The sequence below is a fragment of the Camponotus vicinus genome, unplaced genomic scaffold, assembly GCF_025532165.1.
Source record: "Camponotus vicinus isolate PSW18456_S1 unplaced genomic scaffold, iyCamVici1.0 SCAF_13, whole genome shotgun sequence".
Classification (NCBI taxonomy): domain Eukaryota; kingdom Metazoa; phylum Arthropoda; class Insecta; order Hymenoptera; family Formicidae; genus Camponotus; species Camponotus vicinus.
This window is the reverse complement of record NW_028141949.1, coordinates 7859753-7877498: the sequence shown is the minus strand read 5'-3', so window position 1 is coordinate 7877498 and position 17746 is coordinate 7859753. Positions and strand designations below refer to the sequence as shown.

Here is a 17746-nt window from a genome sequence, read left to right as displayed (position 1 = left end):
TGTCCTGATTGGTTGATCAAACGTTACTCTATCTCACGGGTAAAATTTCCGAATGTACTCTTATCGTGTGAAATTGTGTGGTTGATGTTATCATCGCTTATTACCGTGTCGGTCCCGCGAAATGAGATCCTTACCCGCCTCCTTGTCATGACAACGGATGCGAGCAAGGATGTCGAGGAAGCACGGGAGTAAGGCTAATATCGACTACAAGGCGCGGCTCGAGTATAAATTGTACTTGGTACGTATGTATCTACGAATTTAGGTTAGGATGGTCACAGTAGTTCGGATCAAATAACCAATTAGGAGCACCTTGATAATTCATTAATTAAATAGTGTTCGTTTATTACTGATTATATAAGTATCATTACATAATAAATAGCAGATATTTAAGTAACAATAGTATTACGAATAAAATATAATTTGTAAATGTGGTTAAAAGAGGAATTTGAAATTAATAGAATTACAAAACTTTAAATGAAAACAATATATGAAAAACAATATATATATTTACAATATATATAATATTTACAATATATATATACAATATATATATTAACAATATATATAATTTTTTTTATTTGGTATATACTTTCTTTATTTTTTAAATTTTTCTTATTTTATATTTAATATCATTATTACAATAATGATAATGATATGTAACAGATTTAATTATATAACATATATTTAATATATATTTAATATATAATTATTTAATATATATATATATATAAATATATTATATATACATATATACATATATTATATATATATATATATAATATATAATATATATATAATTATATTGTTCTTAAAATATGCATTCACAATTATAACATTAATTGTTAGTGATATAATTATGGATGCATGTTTTAAGGGCAAGTTTTTGCAGCTTTAATCGTGCAAAGATTAAGGCATCATATTGGTTCTTTAAGACATTAAATATTTCTTTTATGTATATTATAATTTAAAGGCCAGAGAAAATCCAGAGCCAATATTTGACGTGTCGGAATGTGCCTTGAAGCATGTGCCGTCGGGTATCTATTCACTTTGCAAGGTGTTTCGGAAGAAAATCTTACTGATGTACGACAACAAGCTGAGCTCGCTCTCAGGCGGAGGTGCCTTAAGTGACTTGTCGCTGCTGACTATTTTAGACCTTCATGGAAACGAGTTTACCACATTACCCCCTGATATTATGTGTCTCTCTTCCCTTAAGGTATATTTATTAGATTGAGCAGAAAGTTTTATCGTTTGTTCCCTATACAACTTTTATATATAAAAAAAGAGAATATTGTGTAGAATCCTTATGACAATACAAAATAATATATTGTATATGATATAAGTGATACTAAAATATAGTGATTTTTTTTTAGGAGCTCTATTTGCAAGACAACAGCATCCGCAAACTGCCCAATGAAATAACTTACTTGAGTAACTTAACAATTCTTAATATTTCGAGGAACAACCTGAAACAACTGCCTAATGGTATTGGACAAATGCAGAAACAACTAACTACTCTCAATATCAGTTATAATAAATCACTCCAAAAGCTGCCCAAATCTCTGGGCTATGCTCAGCAATTGACAAATTTAAATATTGATGATTTAAATTTGTCATATCCACCTCAAGATATTTTAGATGGTGGCACAATAGTGATTATCGCATTTTTGGCTAACGAGAATGGCATCGACTACTCGCCAGAGACTCCGATATCAGAGACTGATATTTCGAGGGACATAAGTTCAGAAGATATGCAGATAGTACATCACAATAAGAATAATGATGTTCAGGTATTGTAGTAAAAAATAATACATATAAATTTCATTATTATAATAAAATTATAATAATTATATATGTATATATGTAATAATTGTTCATGTTTTGTTGGCTACATTATTGTTATTAGATATGCAGTAACTCACTTAATTGATCAAGAATTACCTCAAAGATATAAAGAAATTATAAGATATATAGAAATTTATTTTAGAAATATTACTTTAGAGAAATATATATATACATACACACACACACACACACACACACACAGGGTGGGCCATTTTAATCCGTCCACGGGAATATCTCCTCAGGTAGGGGCGGTAGCGGAAAATGCCTCAGACAAAAGTTGTATGGCTTGAAGGGGGCCATAAGATGGTGTCATTGGTTTTACCTTGAAAAGTCGTTTGACGGTCACGTGAAGGTCACCTTCAATTTTTTAAATGGAACCCCCTATTTTTTATTACTTATTCTTGTAGCTTATCTCGAGGGCTTTCCAAAACACTATAATAAAGTATTTCTTCATTGAGTACTTTTCGAGTTATGAGGCTTGAAATAATTTCTTAATTTTACATAAACCATAAAATATCTAGTAAAATATTCATTTTTCGATTATCTTACCTTAATACTTTTATGTGCAAAATAAGGAAAAGAATCAATTGGTGTAAAGAAAAAACATAGTTGTTTTTACACCAATCGATTTCTCATATTATTTTGTGCATAAAAGTATTAAGGTAAGATAATCGAAAAATGAATATTTTACTAGATATATTTTACGGTTTATGTAAAATTAAGATATCATTTCAAGCCTCATAACTCGAAAAATACTCAATGAAAAAATACTTTATTATAATGTTTTGGAAAGCTCTCGAGATAAGCTACAAGAATAAGTAATAAAAAATAGGGGTTTCCATTTAAAAAATTGAAGGTGATCTTCACGTGACCTTCAAACGACTTTTCAAGGTCAAATCAATGACACTATCTTATGGCCCCCTTCAAGCCATACAACTTTTGTCTGAGGCATTTTCCGCTATCGCTCCTACCTGAGAAGATATTCCCGTGGACGTATTAAAATGGCCCACCCTGTATATATATATATATATATATATATATATATATATATATATATATATATATATATATATATATATATAATATATATAAATGTTTTTTTTATGTTATATTTTCTCATTTTTTCCTTCTTGACATATATTTAAAAAATTTTATAAAAGTTAATCAATTTTGTGAGTACTTATAATTAATTCACAATGTGCTTTTGCTGTTTGTGCATAATCACCTTTTCTTTTTTTTCTCTCTCTTTTAGGCAGCATTACAGAAGCTAGACAAAATGAAGGCATGTTGGATGCTACTTTGAGTTTCGTATGCTTCTCACCATCTATTTTATTATTATTTATTAATAAGTTGATTTTTGAAAAACGCTCAGTGCAATAACAATCCAATAAAAAGTAAATAAATTAATTGAATAAAAAAAAAAACTTGAATAAGAAAGATTCATATATAGCATAATTCATTATAACAAAAGAAAATCATGATTTAATTATTTCTATTTTTTTTATGAATGCACTGAACATCTTATTTATAGGCTCAATTATTAATTGCATTGCTAAAATGTTAATTACATTCTCATTTATGCTTTTTATACTATCTTTTCTGAATATTTTGTGCACTATTCTACAATATGTACATTTTCTCATTTTTCAGTTCTTTTTTCTTTAATTATTTCTTTTAAATGAGTATTAAAAGAAGTTCATTATTATAAATCCATAAAAATCTTAATTATATTAGATTGATAAAAAAATTTATTCGCTTTTCTGTTTCACTTTACTTAAATAAAAACTTATATATGTGTAAACTTATATGTACGTAAAAAATGTATGTAAAAAAGCGAATATATTATTTTATCAACTCAATACATAATTTCATACTATAATATTGTGATAATAAAAATTATTCCCAACAGGAACAGCGACAAAATGCTTTGTTGGAAGTAGAGAAAAACATAAAACAGCAGCAAGAATATGAAATGGAACTGCAATCCATGCTGAAAGTTCATAGAAAGAAGGTAATTAAAATATCATTAAACCAGAAATTGAAATGTTACATGCTGTACATGCTTTTATGATTATTAAATATTATCTAGATAAATACAGATATAAAAAAATTCAGAACATTTGAATATTTTCTTTGTGTTTTTTAGCTTTTGGAGGATCTAGCATCACAACAAATACAATTGGAACAAGAGCTTGAGAAAGTACAGCAAGAAAGAGATACGAACAGAGCGCGTTTACTTTCATACATTTATAATGGTACAATTTTATCTTTCAGTCCTTAATTCTTTTAAATTTTGCACTAAATGTATAATTTATTGTACACTTGTATTGTGATTAATTTATTAAATATGAAAAAAGTAAATATTAAATAAATTTTTCTTTTTAGCTGAAAAAGAAGCTGATAACGTAATTAAAGAATTTCTAAAAAATAGTGAAGAAGAAAGGCAAAGTCAAGCTGAATTACTAGAACGGGAGAAGCAAGAAGAAATGCAATTGTTAAGTTCTTGTCACTCGGAACAATTCATGCTACGCATGAAAGATACTCTCTGTAAATATTAAATATATAAAAATACATGAAATTCAAATCATCCAACATATATTGTACATGTATGACAAATTTGCTTTTGCAGTTGAAATGGAGAAATTGTTGGAAGAGGAAATGTGCAAGGCGAGGAAACTGGAAGAGTATACTAAATATAGAGATTACACAGCGCAATCTCTACTTACACTGTCAGTATAAACTTCAATATAATTCTCTTTTTTATAAAAGTTTTTCTTCACATTTTCAAGAATGAACAGCACAATTAATAAGCAAAAATAAAATCTTAATTTATTATATCTCTGTTCATTTTGTTTTATTCTAAGAATTAATTATATGAAAGTATTATATAAGAAAAAAATGAAAATTTATATTTATGATTAAAAATAAGATTCAGGAAAATTATTTCAGGGAGGTAAGGAACAACGATCATTTGGCACAAATAGTGCAAGATCAAGAAAAAAATAGGCAAGATCTCGTTGATAGATTGCGGCAGGATGAAGTTTTGCAGAAAGCGGCCGTTGCCGCATTATTGGAACGTAGTGATGCGCGTTGTTGGAGCATTGTTCAACAAGTGAATCTGGTTCAATCACAATTAGCCGCGCTGACAAATATCGAGCTTGAGAGGAGAAAATTGGAGATTAATCAGCAGCTTGTAAGTGTATAGCTTCTAATTTACCATTAATTAAGAATTAAAGAGAATTGAAGAAAATCTTTAAATTTCTTGAATTCATAAATATAATAAAATTTAATTATGACAATATTATAATTTATAAAAATTTATATAAAATTTATATAAATAAGTTATTTTTTTTAGAACGAGATCGCTGATAGACGTGTGGCTCTAACAGCTATTCTAATTGATTTATTGGAACAGCAAAAGAACAGGAGAGATCAACTACTAGAGACAATCAATGCGATAGAGCAACAGCGATGCATCTCTGTATGTTTTTTGTTTTCTAAGTTCTTGACAACACAGATTTTTTTTTGTGAAAATATTTTACAAAAAAATAGCTTATATTTATTTATTTATTTATTGTTTTTATATTCTGATAGAGAGGTCGTTTAATTTCCACAAATTCCAAACCTATTCTTTCTTTCATAAGATTAAAAAAAATATTAATTGAGGATAAGCTTCCATTAAAAAATATTTAATAAATTTTGATAGAACGCAAGACGAGGCAGTTTGTTCTGGTTAATGCAGTATCAATCTCTAATGGAAGCACGACCACAAGGATTGCTGGAAATGTTGGAACCTATGCTAGTTCGGCATGTAGCAATAGCAGGAGCTTTGCACTGCCTTCCATTCCTGGCCACATTGCCGTCTTTGTTACCAGACATCAATGATGAACAGTTAAAAGATGTACGTAAAAATTCCATTAATATTATAAAGGATAATCTATAATTTACAATATAATAATGTACTTAAAAATAAATTTTTTAAACATAAAAATCAAGGAATTTAGAAATATATTCCATCTTTTAAATTTAAATTCTTCTATTAAATTAAAATTAAACTTTAAGGTTTATCACAAACTATGATATTTATAAGATTAGATTTGGATTTTTAACATTTGATTTACAAACTTTTCAAATTTGAATAATCTTGATTTAATATTTTTATTTTAAAATTGTCAGATTATTAAATTTTTGAATTTGAATAATTTTGTATAAAATATAAGGTAAACTTTAGAAGAGAAATTTTAAAAGAGAATTTTCATGTTTATTTATAATACCTTATAAACATAAAACTTAACAAAATTCATTATACATTTTAATTTTTGTTTTGCAGATAGGCATAAGTTGCGATAGAGATCGTGCCGCTATAATGCTAGCAGTTGAGAATTATTTGGCAGAGATGAAACTAAATGAATCTACATCACCCATAATAGCTTCTGCGCCTCCTGAAGAAGCGTCATCCAGTAATCAGGACTGCAATTTCACTCAGAACATTAATATGATGGAATGCGTAATTTGCCTCGATTTGCAAGTATGTTTTTCTCAAATTGTATATATATATAAAATATATAATTTCATGCATTAGCGTAAGAAATTGTATATTTTATATGTATAATTTTAAGACATTACTAAAAAACTTCATCATTATAATTATTAATATTATATTGTTATATTCTATTATTATATCTCTTTTTGTAGTGTGAGGTCATTTTTCTACCTTGTGGACATCTCTGCTGTTGTTCCACTTGTGCGGACAAAGTTTCTGCAGGATGTCCAATGTGCAGGAGTTCAATAGACCGTAAAGTTCGAATTGTGCAGCCTTAAATTTGCGAAATTCAATTGTATTCAGTTTATTCGTGAATTCAATTCAATGCTCTTCAAAGGTATGAAAATGATGCACTATTCTTCCTAAACTGTGATTATACACGCGCGCGCAAACGAAATATTTCGATAATAGCTATTTATAATGCGCACAACAATTATATTTACCATTGGTAAATATATTGGTATATAATGCTCATGTAAACGTCGATTCCATATATACACACAAATATCTCATTTTATTGGAACATAAGTATAAAACGTCAAGTTTACAAAATATGCAACTGTTACCAATAAAATGGAATACTTTGTATGTGTATATATATAGAAAACATACCAACATTATATATAGTAACTCACAAAATTGTTCGATTGTTTTTAACATTTTAAAAATATATTTAAAATGAAGAAAAAAAATTAATGTTTCAAAAAATAATCTAGAAACAGTAAATTTTAATAATTTGTTTTTAATAAGTTCTTAATGTATAATTTGTTTGTTTTTATATGTGTATTTTTTTTTTTCATGATAAGAAAATTTTTTAAATATTTGATCAATTTCGTGAGTAATTAGATTTTTAGACATAAAGTCCAATTATTTGCTGCAAGAGACTTGACCAGCTCAATATTCACCTTTTTTCTTAATAAGTTAATCAAAATAACATTTCGCAAGTTATCACAAATTTGTTATACTTCAGCATAATCTTGTTACATACATTTTATTGATTATTTAAAAAGTAATCAGATACTAGTAAATTAACTTTATCCACTCATAAATCTTATTAAAATAATAAACAATTTATTCCTTTATTTTATTTATATTACTAAGAACAAAAAAAAGCATACTACTTTTTTAAATTTAATGTATCAGAAAACCTCTATGCATCATAGATTCAATGCATATATTTCTGTACTTCTTTTATTGATCTGTCATAAATCTATTATATAGATTAATTTAAAAAATCATAAGTAGCTAGGCAAAAAATTACAAATTTAGCCAAACCTATACTTGCATATAATTTAAAATATATACATGAAATAAAGTATTTGATTTTAAATATAACTTTCAATTATAAAGAAAAAATTTTATCTTAAAGGGACTTAGGCATATTTTGCATTCATAATATACTTGACATATTTTATACAGTATAGCTACTTTATATAAATCGTGAACATATCCTTGTAGAGTACAGAAGATATAAAAAAATATATATTTGAGCAAGGATGAAGTATAAAACTTGTTAGTAATTGAATGCAAGAAAAAGAATAAAACTCTAGAGCATATAACAGGCTTTTATAATAAATAATTTTTACGACGAAATTTTGATATAAATGTGTAATTATTTCTATGTGGGAACAGTTTTGAATCAATGCAATTTAAATTCCATCTTTCTGTGCAAATATTAGCATTGTCACAATTTTGGTCATGAAAAAAATTCCTGTTAAATAATATAATAAAACTCGTTTATGCAAATCATTGTTTTTCTTTGCAATTTTTAACTAAATAACCCAATTTCCCCTTTTTATAAATATTTTGAGCTATTAATTATAATTATATAATTAATTATATGATAATTATCCTAGTCGTTAAAAATTTATATATATATATATATAGGGTGGCCCATGTAAAGTGTTACAAATTTATATCTCGGAAACGAAGCAATTTAGAGAAAAATGCTTCAGACAAAAGTTGTATGGTTTCGAGAGGGACATAAGATGGTGCCATTAGTTTGACCTTGAAAAGTCACCTGAAGGTCACCTCCAACTTTTTAAACGGGACACCCTATATACTTTTGCATATTCTTGTAGCTCATCTCGAGAGCTTTCCAAAACACTATAATTAAGTTAGTTTTCGTTAAGTACTTTCCGAGTTATGAGGCTTGAAATCATTTCTTAATTTTACATAAACCGTAAAAAATATCTTGTAAAATATTCATTTTTCGATTATCTTACCTTAATACTTTTATGTACAAAATAATGAGAGGAATCAATTGGTGTAAAGAAAACACATAATTGTTTCGAAAAATAAAATGTAATTTGCAATTAACAATTACATTTTTTTTTAAACAATTATGTAATCGAAAACTAATTATAGTGTTTTGGAAAGCTCTCGAGATTAGCTACAAGAATATGCAAAAGCATATAGGGTGTCCCATTTAAAAGGTTGGAGGTGACCTTCACGTGATCTTCAAGTGACTCTTCAAGGTCAAACTAATGGCACCATCTTATGTCCTCCTCGAAACCATACAACTTTTGTCTGAAGCATTTTTTTCTAAATTGCTTCGTTTCCGAGATATAAATTTGTAACACTTTACGTGGGCCACCCTGTATGTATGTATGTATGTATGTATGTATATATATATATATATATATATATATATATATATATATATATATATATATATATATATATATATATATATATATATGCATCTATATATAAACTTATCAAACAAATAAATATTAATTTTAATAAATACTAATAGAAATAAATATTAATTTTTTTTTGTTTTACTGTATTTATTTTTTATCTTTTTTTATGTTTGAAAATACTTAATTTCTTTTATAAATATCAAATTATTATTATTAAATTAAACTAATAATAAGTTTACTTATAAACATTATAATAAATCTAATTCTTAGAAAACTGTAATAATTTCTCTCCCTGCTTCCTCATCTTCACCATTTATATCATCTTCATCTTTCTTTTGTTGCTTCTTTTTTGATGTCGCATCCTTTTTTTCTTTTTGAACTTTTCTAAAGTTCTCTAGAGATTCTTGTAAGGGATCAACAAATTGATCAAATTCAATATCCACCATCGCTTGAATCACATCTTGCCCACTGATGGTTTTGCGATTGCCTTTCTTGGCTATTATATTAGCAGATGATGTGAGATAGAGTATAAAAATGGATGCAGCCTTTGCCACCGCTGTTCTAGCGTCTTTCCCAACTGTCACTCCATCTGGTAAAGCTTCCTTGATGATTCTCGTCACAACTGCATTGGGCAGGTTCAGATCTTCTAATCGCTCGGCCATCTGATTATTATTCATACATATTTTAAATTTTATAAACTTAACATTATAAGATATTGCAATTTTATAAATATGTGCAACTATTGTAATATTTGAAAATGCAACCAAAAGGATTCAATTTAAGGTAAAACCTATATAATGTAATAAAATTACATTAGATTACAATGCAAGATGTAAATTATTTTACATTTGTAAACTATTGTTCTACAAAACACTTGTAAGATACAACGCAAATATAATAAAAACAGTAACAAAAATGAGAAATAATTAAGTGAAATTAGTTTTTTTAAGTTACTTTATACAAGCGACAATAAAATGTATAAAAGCATTAAAAAAAATTACACAAACAAATTTATAAAATAATAGTTATAAAAAATGTAAAAAGGAAGTATGATAGAAATTGTTATTTTTACCTTGACTTTACAATGTATCAGAATTTATCTGTCAGAGGTTAGATCTTTCCCGCCAGCGAGCTCGATGAAAAGATAACAGTTTGTACAAAGAACAAAACAGTTTTCACTGTACAAAAATATAGAAGGAATTAACGTGAGATTAAACCTGACAAAATTAAGAGATATATTCGCAGAAGGGCAAAAGATGCAATAGTTACATTTTTATCGAATGCACAAAATACGCCCGGAAAAATTTAAATAAATAATACGACGGACACAAAAAAAACCAGACGCGGAATGATCGAACGAAGACGGCGTGATGTAGTACGAATTTTCAGCAATTCGATGCAGTGGATGCACTCGTCTTGCAATACCTGAAGCTAATTCGCCGAATCTAACGGCAAGAACCAATCACGGTTCGCGATACACGGAGCAGGTTAGGTAAGGTTAGGTAAGGTTAGGTTACACAACTACGACAGATAATTGATTATGCGCTTCGCAATCTCGAAAACGTCGTCTTTATGAACGGTAAGTGTAAAGATTAGTTTCGGCGACTGTATTGCATGAAATACATACAGTGCCTTGACGGAAGAGCGTGAATAATTCGTGCTCCAGGACTGACGTACGCATAATTTCGAGATCGCGACGCATAATTTCGTCGTCGTTGTGTCAGACTGGACGAAAACGAAGCACCATACGGAGAAAAATGTCAAAAATCGAAGAGGCGAACGAACATATACGGCAGGCTGAGAAAGCGTAAGCGCTCTCGCTCTCTTTCTCTCGCGAATATTTTCATCTCCCTCATCGCTACCTTTTTTGACGTTTCTGGAATCGCACGCTTCGCAGTCTTAAAATTATAAATTTTCAAATACATATATATATATAGGCGTTTCTTGATTAGATTAGATTATATTGGCAATTATAAATCTAATATAACAAAAATAATGTGAGAAAGAAACAATGCACAAATGCATAAGAATTATTTCACCGATTTTGACACAATATTTTTACAAGATTACGTGTTCCGAAATGTAATCAAATCATGCAACATTTGGAGGATTAAATATTAAATAATTTTTTTGTAGCTTAAAGCCTACTCTTTTGAAATGGCGACCTGATTATGAGGTAGCAGCTGATGAATACTCACATGCAGGTATGACAAATATTGTAATTGTAAAAATAAAAAAATTCAATTACAATAAAATAATACTAAAATATGTATTAAATTTTTTAGGATTTAACTCAATTTTTTTCGAGTAAATTTTAAGAAATCAAATAACTTAAATATGCAAAATGCATTACATTACATGTAATGCATTACATTTGAAAATTAAATCAATTGTATCAAAATTTTGCAAATGAGATAATTGTTTAAAAATTTTGTATTAAAGATTTTGCAACTAAAATTACATTTTTTCAATTTTTCCACTAGCAACATGCTTTCGAATAGCCAAATCATATGCACAAAGCAAAGACTGTTTGGTGAAAGCAGCTGATTGTTATAAACAGATGAAAGCGTATCCTTTGAAGTATAAACAAACATTCCAAATTTCGCAAATTTTGTAAATACTTGGTAAATACTATTAATATATTAGATTCAAAAAATTTTCATTTGTTACATTTTTTGTTTTATCATTATTTTAATAAAGCATTAATTTATTATATTCAATATAGAATTGTTATTTTATTTTACTTGATTTATTTTGTTATATAATATTTTATAATATAATTTTATTTATAAGAGCGAAAGTTATGTAAAAACAAAAATAAAAAATTGTTTTTTATCCACTTAATATTTTTTTTAACTTTCTCCTAAATCAAGAAAGTATAATTTCCATGATATTACATTTTCTTTAATTCTCCTTAACTTCAATTTAATCATAATATAGATGGTTCCATGCAGCAAAGTATGTATTAAAAAAATTGAAATCTTATTGTGCAATATATTTCGGTATTATATAAATGCAATGTTTTCAGGAGCATCGAACAAGCTCTGCTCATCTGCAAAGAAATGAGAGATCTTTCAGAGGTATCAAAACTAGCTCACAGTGCCTGCAGTCTTTTTCAGCAGCATGGTTCTCCTGAATCTGCCGTAAATGCCCTCGATAAGGCGGCCAAAATGCTAGAAGCTACACAGCCTCAACAGGCTCTAGAATTGTTTAAACGTGCAGCTGACATAATCATGGTATGCAACTAATTTAAATTAATACAGATATACATGTATAATTATAAATACACAAAAAGCAGAAATAAATAATAAATAAATTTAGTTAAATATAATATAAATTTGTAAAAAACTCGATTACATGGAAAAAGAAGATTGTATAAAATTCATTTATATAGATGTATAATTTTAAAAATTTGTAAAATTTAACGAGAGAAAAATGTTGAGAATTTTAAAAAGTAAAAAATCTTAAAAATAAAAAATTTTTTTAAATTCTAAAAATTCAAAAATTTTGAAAATGCTAAAAGATTCTAAAAAGAATTTTTAATTAAAATTATATAAAATTATATAAAATCATAAGAAGCTTTAAAAGGTTTGAAAGAAGATGGAAAATATTTGTTCAGGGTGAGGATAGTCCGCGACACGCAGCAGAATATATGAGCAAAGCCGCGAGATTACTAGTGAAGCTGCAAATGTATGATGAGGCGGCGGATGCGGTACGTCGTGAGATTGGCATGTATCAAGAAATTAAGCATTGGCAATCACTTGGGAGGCTCACTGTAGCCCTGGTGCTGGTGCAATTGGCGCGGGGCGATCAAGTGGCGGCCGAGAAAGCCTTCAAAGAATGGGGAAACTACTGCGAACCTCCCGAAGTATGTCAAAAGAATTATACAATTATTTAATTTATTAATAAAAATACATGAAAAAAATTATTAGTAAAATCATTTTATACTGTGTTAAATATGTGAAAATATTCTGTGCAAAAAAAAAGAAAGAAAATATTAAATGACTAAACATAATTTATTGTTCTGTCAAAAATTTCTTAGCAATCAATATGTTAATAATCTGTTAAAAGTTTGAAGATATGTGCATATAATATATAATTATATATAATTATTCATTTATATAAATAAAAATATATATCCCTAATTATATTACAATAATCATTTATTGTATAATGCATTTATAACATAATCTAATTTTACTGCAATATAATCAATTAATGTAATCTTTCTTCATTAAATTAAGGAATATGATTTTCTAATTCAGGTGCAAACATTGGAGACGTTGCTACAGGCATACGACAACGAGGATGCAAACGCGGCTCGGGCAGCCCTTAATAGCCCTTTTATCAAGCATATGGATGTAGAATATGCCAAGCTAGCGCGAGGGTTGCCCTTGCCACAGCAAGAATATGCAGTTCCACCCGCTGGAATAAGGGCTAACGCCGCGGAATCTTACGTTTCTCCCAATGTGTCTAAACCCGCCGAAGCAGAAGTTAATATGTGTCTCATTGCTATATTTTTTATTATCATTCGCACATATTATTTTATTACACTATCTGATTATTCATTATTTCACTATTATATCAATGACATTGATTTTCTAGGAAAAGAACGACGCAACTAGTCAGGCAACGAAAAAAGTGGCTGAAAAGAAACCGGAAGTTGCACCACCGTCACAATCGCAACCAGCGCAAAAGGAGGAGGAAGAAGACGACGAATACGAGGGAGGCCTGTGTTAATCGTTTTTAGATGTAAAGAATTCTCTATTGCTCGAGTAAACTGTTAAGTGTAACGCTTGCATGTATATCGAAAGCACATTATCGGTTTTAACAGAAAATTTATCTTTCAACTTCTAAAATTATTAGAATGAGACGCTGAAATCAAGATGATAAATATTTCTTTCACATTCTAATTTTGTCTTTTGTTTTTTTTGTTTTTTTGTTTCTTTTTGTTTTTTTTTATATTTCACAAACTTAATCTATTAGTAGCTACAGAATTATTGAAAGATTACAAGATTTAATATAAGAACAACTAAAATTCCATATATACAAGAAAATATATTTTTCTTGGAAGACTTTACATAATGTGTCACCAGAAACACCTATCTGTGCAATGATACAGAGAAAGATTTTAAATTTATTTTTATTATTTTTTTTAAAAGCTATGAATATTAAATCTGGAATATTGTTTTTATATTATCACAACTACAAAGACTAAATTCAAAATTCAGTTTTCTGATGAGACATCTTGTACATAGTTATGCTATAAATATTTTAAATATATATTTTATATTTATTTTTATGCATTATATGTATATATATATTCTTTTTTTTATTAAATATCTCGATATTTTTAATTAGTAATTAGCTAATGTATTGTACATATTTTACTTAAAAAGTGAAACATTCCTCAAAGAAAAAAATGTATATTTAGTTTTTCAGCACTACCTTAGCGATCATTATACTGAACTGTTATATGATTCTGAGAGTTTAAAAAAAAAACACAAAAATACACCCTGATGTTGATATTTCATTCGCAACTTTAAAATGCGTCCTGGATAAAATAAGATATTTCATAATCGATTTCCTTATGTAAAGTTAAGGAATTCATAATAATCAAATAGGTTATGTTTGTCGATCTCACGTGACAAGAGTCTATTTCTTTAAATTATAACGTGTTATATTTTGGGCATCAAAAACGAAACAAATATATATAATTAATAGTTAAAACAAAGAACTAGAAGAAGAGATATGACAGCTAAAAAAATCGACTGATGCAAAACATCAAACAATACTTACCGAAGCTGAAAATACACGGAATCAGATAAGTGCAGGATTTATCCCGAAGCAGCGTTGGATTTTCCTCAGAATTTAAAAGTCGCAAACAATCAAATCACATCACATCACACGTTATCGACTTTATAATTCGCGAGACGGTTTACGAACTCCAAATTGTTGTTGTTCAAAACTGAACGAAAATGGCGCGATTGTTGTGAATTGAAAGTAATCATAGAAGATGATAGAAGGTGGACTGCTCGGTAAAAGAGCGAAATGTTTGATTGACCAATCACGAAAAAGAAATATTTGCCTCTTGTCCTAATTTGGAGGGTATCCGATTGATCACGTCGCCAATTGGCCAATTCAAAATAGGATCTCTGATTGGTTAATCGTTGCTACCCTAGGCAGACCTAGGGCAAAGGTCGATATAATTGGCTGTGGTCAATCGCGACGTGGTCAAACGGGATACTCCCTCCTAATTTTGTTATATTGCAAAATATGATTGATCAATCATTCGTATATTCGCGATTAATAAATTTATTGCGTCACAAACGTTGTAATTATTAATTTGACATACGCACGTATAATATTTTCGCGAGAAACTACACGTAAATAAAATGTCAAAGGACTGCAAAAATTTTCCATTTCATGGTTAATCGCGTCCGTTGAATATCGGCGATCTCAAATTATTTGTTATATTTTTTAAGATTCTTTTATATTATTTATTTATTATATTTTTATATTATTTTATATTTTTTATTATTATATTTATATTTATATTATATTCTATTTATTATATTATTATATTATATTTGTTATTATTATATTTTTATTAAAATATATTTTTTATTTATTATTTTATATATTTTTATTATTTATTTATTAACTATATTCTACATATTTACTATCAATCAAATAAAATACAAAAAGATTTGGAAAAATGTAGACGATTTAAATTTCGCGCGCAAATTGCAAGAGATGACACTTGTTTTCCCACGCTTATCTGTGGTGAAAAATTGGAAAAATTTTCGTAAGAGTGCAGTCCCACGTAGAAGAAAAAGCGGAACGGAAAAAAGTATAGTGGGGGTAACCAATCAGAACGTTTCTCCAAAAGACATATCTGTTCCGATTTTAAATAACCGGGTTCCCCATGTACCGGAAAAAGCGGAAATAAGTAAGAGTAAAAAATTATTTTTTATGAATTATAGTTAACAAAAATAATCAATTTTGTAAAAAAATATCTTTTTATAATAAATGGAAAATTCCAATAGAATATAATTTACGAAAAAACAAAGCTAATTCAGAATTATTGTAAATTTTAGGTTGGAATTTTTTCCGTTTTTGCGTAAAATATATTCCATGGGGAACCCAGTCATATAAAAGCGGAATGGAATAAAGAACTTTATAATAATATAAATTTAACAAGAGAAATATATTATTTTAGTGTAATTTTGTTATGTTTTTATATTTTGTGAAAATATAAAATTAAACTAAACTATTTATATGAAACAATGATAAAATTACATTTTATATTGTAACAAATATTTTATTCAGAATAATATATTTTCAGCTAATTTAATGTTAAGTGTAATAAATTGTTACAAAATTTAATATATATCTCTGAAAATAAAACACACACACACACATATTTTATATTATAATAAAAAAATTTACCGATGACATTATTATTTTATATAAAAATAAATTTATAAATTTTATTTATGAATAAGAAAGACTAGATATGCTAGGTATGTACATACATACGAGAACGCTAGGTATGATGTCTTTTGGAGAAACGTTCTGATTGGTTACCCCCACTACACTTCTTTTCCGTTCCGCTTTTTCTTCTACGTGGAACTGCACCCTTATTTTGTTATATTGCAAAATATGATTGATCGATCATTCGTATATTCGCGATTAATAAATTTATTGCGTCACAAACGTTGTAATTATTAATTTGACATACGCACGTATAATATTTTCGCGAGAAACTACACGTAAATAAAATGTCAAAGGACTGCAAAAATTTTCAGGACCAAAAAAATTTTCCATTTCATGGTTAATCGCGTCCGTTGAATATCGGCGATCTCAAATTATTTGTTATATTTTTTTAAGATGCTTTTATATTATTTATTTATTATATTTTTATATTATTTTATATTTTTTATTATTATATTTATATTTATATTATATTCTATTTATTATATTATTATATTATATTTATTATTATTATATTTTTATTAAAATATATTTTTTATTTATTATTTTATATATTTTTATTATTTATTTATTAACTATATATATATATATATATATATATATATATATATATACATATATATATATACAGGGTGTTTCATTTTAATCCGACCAGTCGAATATCTCGAAAACCAAGCCCGGGAGAGAAAAATATTTCAGACAAAAGTTGTTTGGTTTCGAGGGGGCCATAAGATGGTGACAATGATTTGACCTTGAACAGTCATTTGAAGGTCACATAAAGGTCACCTTAAATTTCTTAAATGGAATACCCTATATATTTTTGCACATTCTTGTAGCTGACATCGAGAGCTTTCCAAAACACTATAATTAAGTACCTTTTCGTTAAGTACTTTTTGAGTTATGAGGCTTGAAATAATTTCTTAATTCTACATAAACCGTAAAATATCTAGTAAAATATTCATTTTTTGATTATCTTACCTTAATACTTTTACGTACAAAATAATGAGAGGAATCAATTGGTGTAAAGAAAACACATAGTTGTTTTGAAGAAAAAATATGTAATTTGCAATTAACAATTCCATATTTTTTCTTAAAAACAACTATGTGTTTTTTTTACACCAATTGATTCCTCTCATTATTTTGTACATAAAAGTATTAAGGTAAGATAATCGAAAAGTGAATATTTTACAAGATATTTTACGGTTTATGTAAAATTAAG

At 27.5% G+C, this 17746-nt stretch overlaps 3 protein-coding genes and 1 pseudogene across 9 annotated transcripts in view; 2 read left to right on the top strand and 2 right to left on the bottom strand.

The window, feature by feature from the left end:
• The window catches only part of LOC145964077 (F-box only protein 21-like), a 365010-nt pseudogene that overhangs the window by 233424 nt on the left and 113840 nt on the right, over positions 1-17746 (bottom strand). The window lies entirely within an intron of this gene.
• On the top strand, positions 15-8131 carry LOC145964046 (E3 ubiquitin-protein ligase LRSAM1). 4 transcript variants are annotated; one of them, XM_083086414.1, is made up of 14 exons: positions 21-238; positions 971-1213; positions 1371-1482; positions 1627-1787; positions 3095-3124; positions 3752-3853; positions 3989-4097; positions 4228-4389; positions 4472-4571; positions 4792-5035; positions 5198-5323; positions 5549-5743; positions 6173-6370; positions 6538-8131. In XM_083086414.1, the coding sequence occupies exons 1-14, from the start codon at positions 158-160 to the stop codon at positions 6661-6663; spliced, it is 1989 nt and encodes a 662-aa protein (XP_082942540.1). In that variant the 5' UTR covers positions 21-157; the 3' UTR covers positions 6664-8131. The 4 variants fall into 4 exon arrangements, with proteins under 4 accessions (XP_082942541.1, XP_082942538.1, XP_082942540.1 ...); XM_083086411.1 differs by having other exon boundaries at positions 1371-1787; XM_083086415.1 differs by lacking the exon at positions 6538-8131 and having other exon boundaries at positions 15-238; positions 1371-1787; positions 6177-6316.
• On the bottom strand, positions 9154-15012 carry Chrac-14 (DNA polymerase epsilon subunit 3 Chrac-14). 3 transcript variants are annotated; one of them, XM_083086423.1, is made up of 3 exons: positions 14830-15012; positions 10103-10208; positions 9154-9692 (listed from the first exon to the last, which is right to left on the bottom strand). In XM_083086423.1, the coding sequence occupies exon 3, from the start codon at positions 9690-9692 to the stop codon at positions 9297-9299; it is 396 nt and encodes a 131-aa protein (XP_082942549.1). In that variant the 5' UTR covers positions 10103-10208; positions 14830-15012; the 3' UTR covers positions 9154-9296. The 3 variants fall into 3 exon arrangements, with proteins under 3 accessions (XP_082942549.1, XP_082942548.1, XP_082942547.1); XM_083086422.1 differs by lacking the exon at positions 14830-15012 and adding an exon at positions 10300-10437; XM_083086421.1 differs by lacking the exon at positions 14830-15012 and having other exon boundaries at positions 10103-10434.
• LOC145964048 (gamma-soluble NSF attachment protein-like) lies at positions 10568-14510 on the top strand. The gene is made up of 8 exons (XM_083086420.1): positions 10568-10837; positions 11167-11234; positions 11514-11598; positions 11971-11988; positions 12059-12266; positions 12650-12898; positions 13296-13523; positions 13636-14510. The coding sequence occupies exons 1-8, from the start codon at positions 10788-10790 to the stop codon at positions 13768-13770; spliced, it is 1041 nt and encodes a 346-aa protein (XP_082942546.1). The 5' UTR covers positions 10568-10787; the 3' UTR covers positions 13771-14510.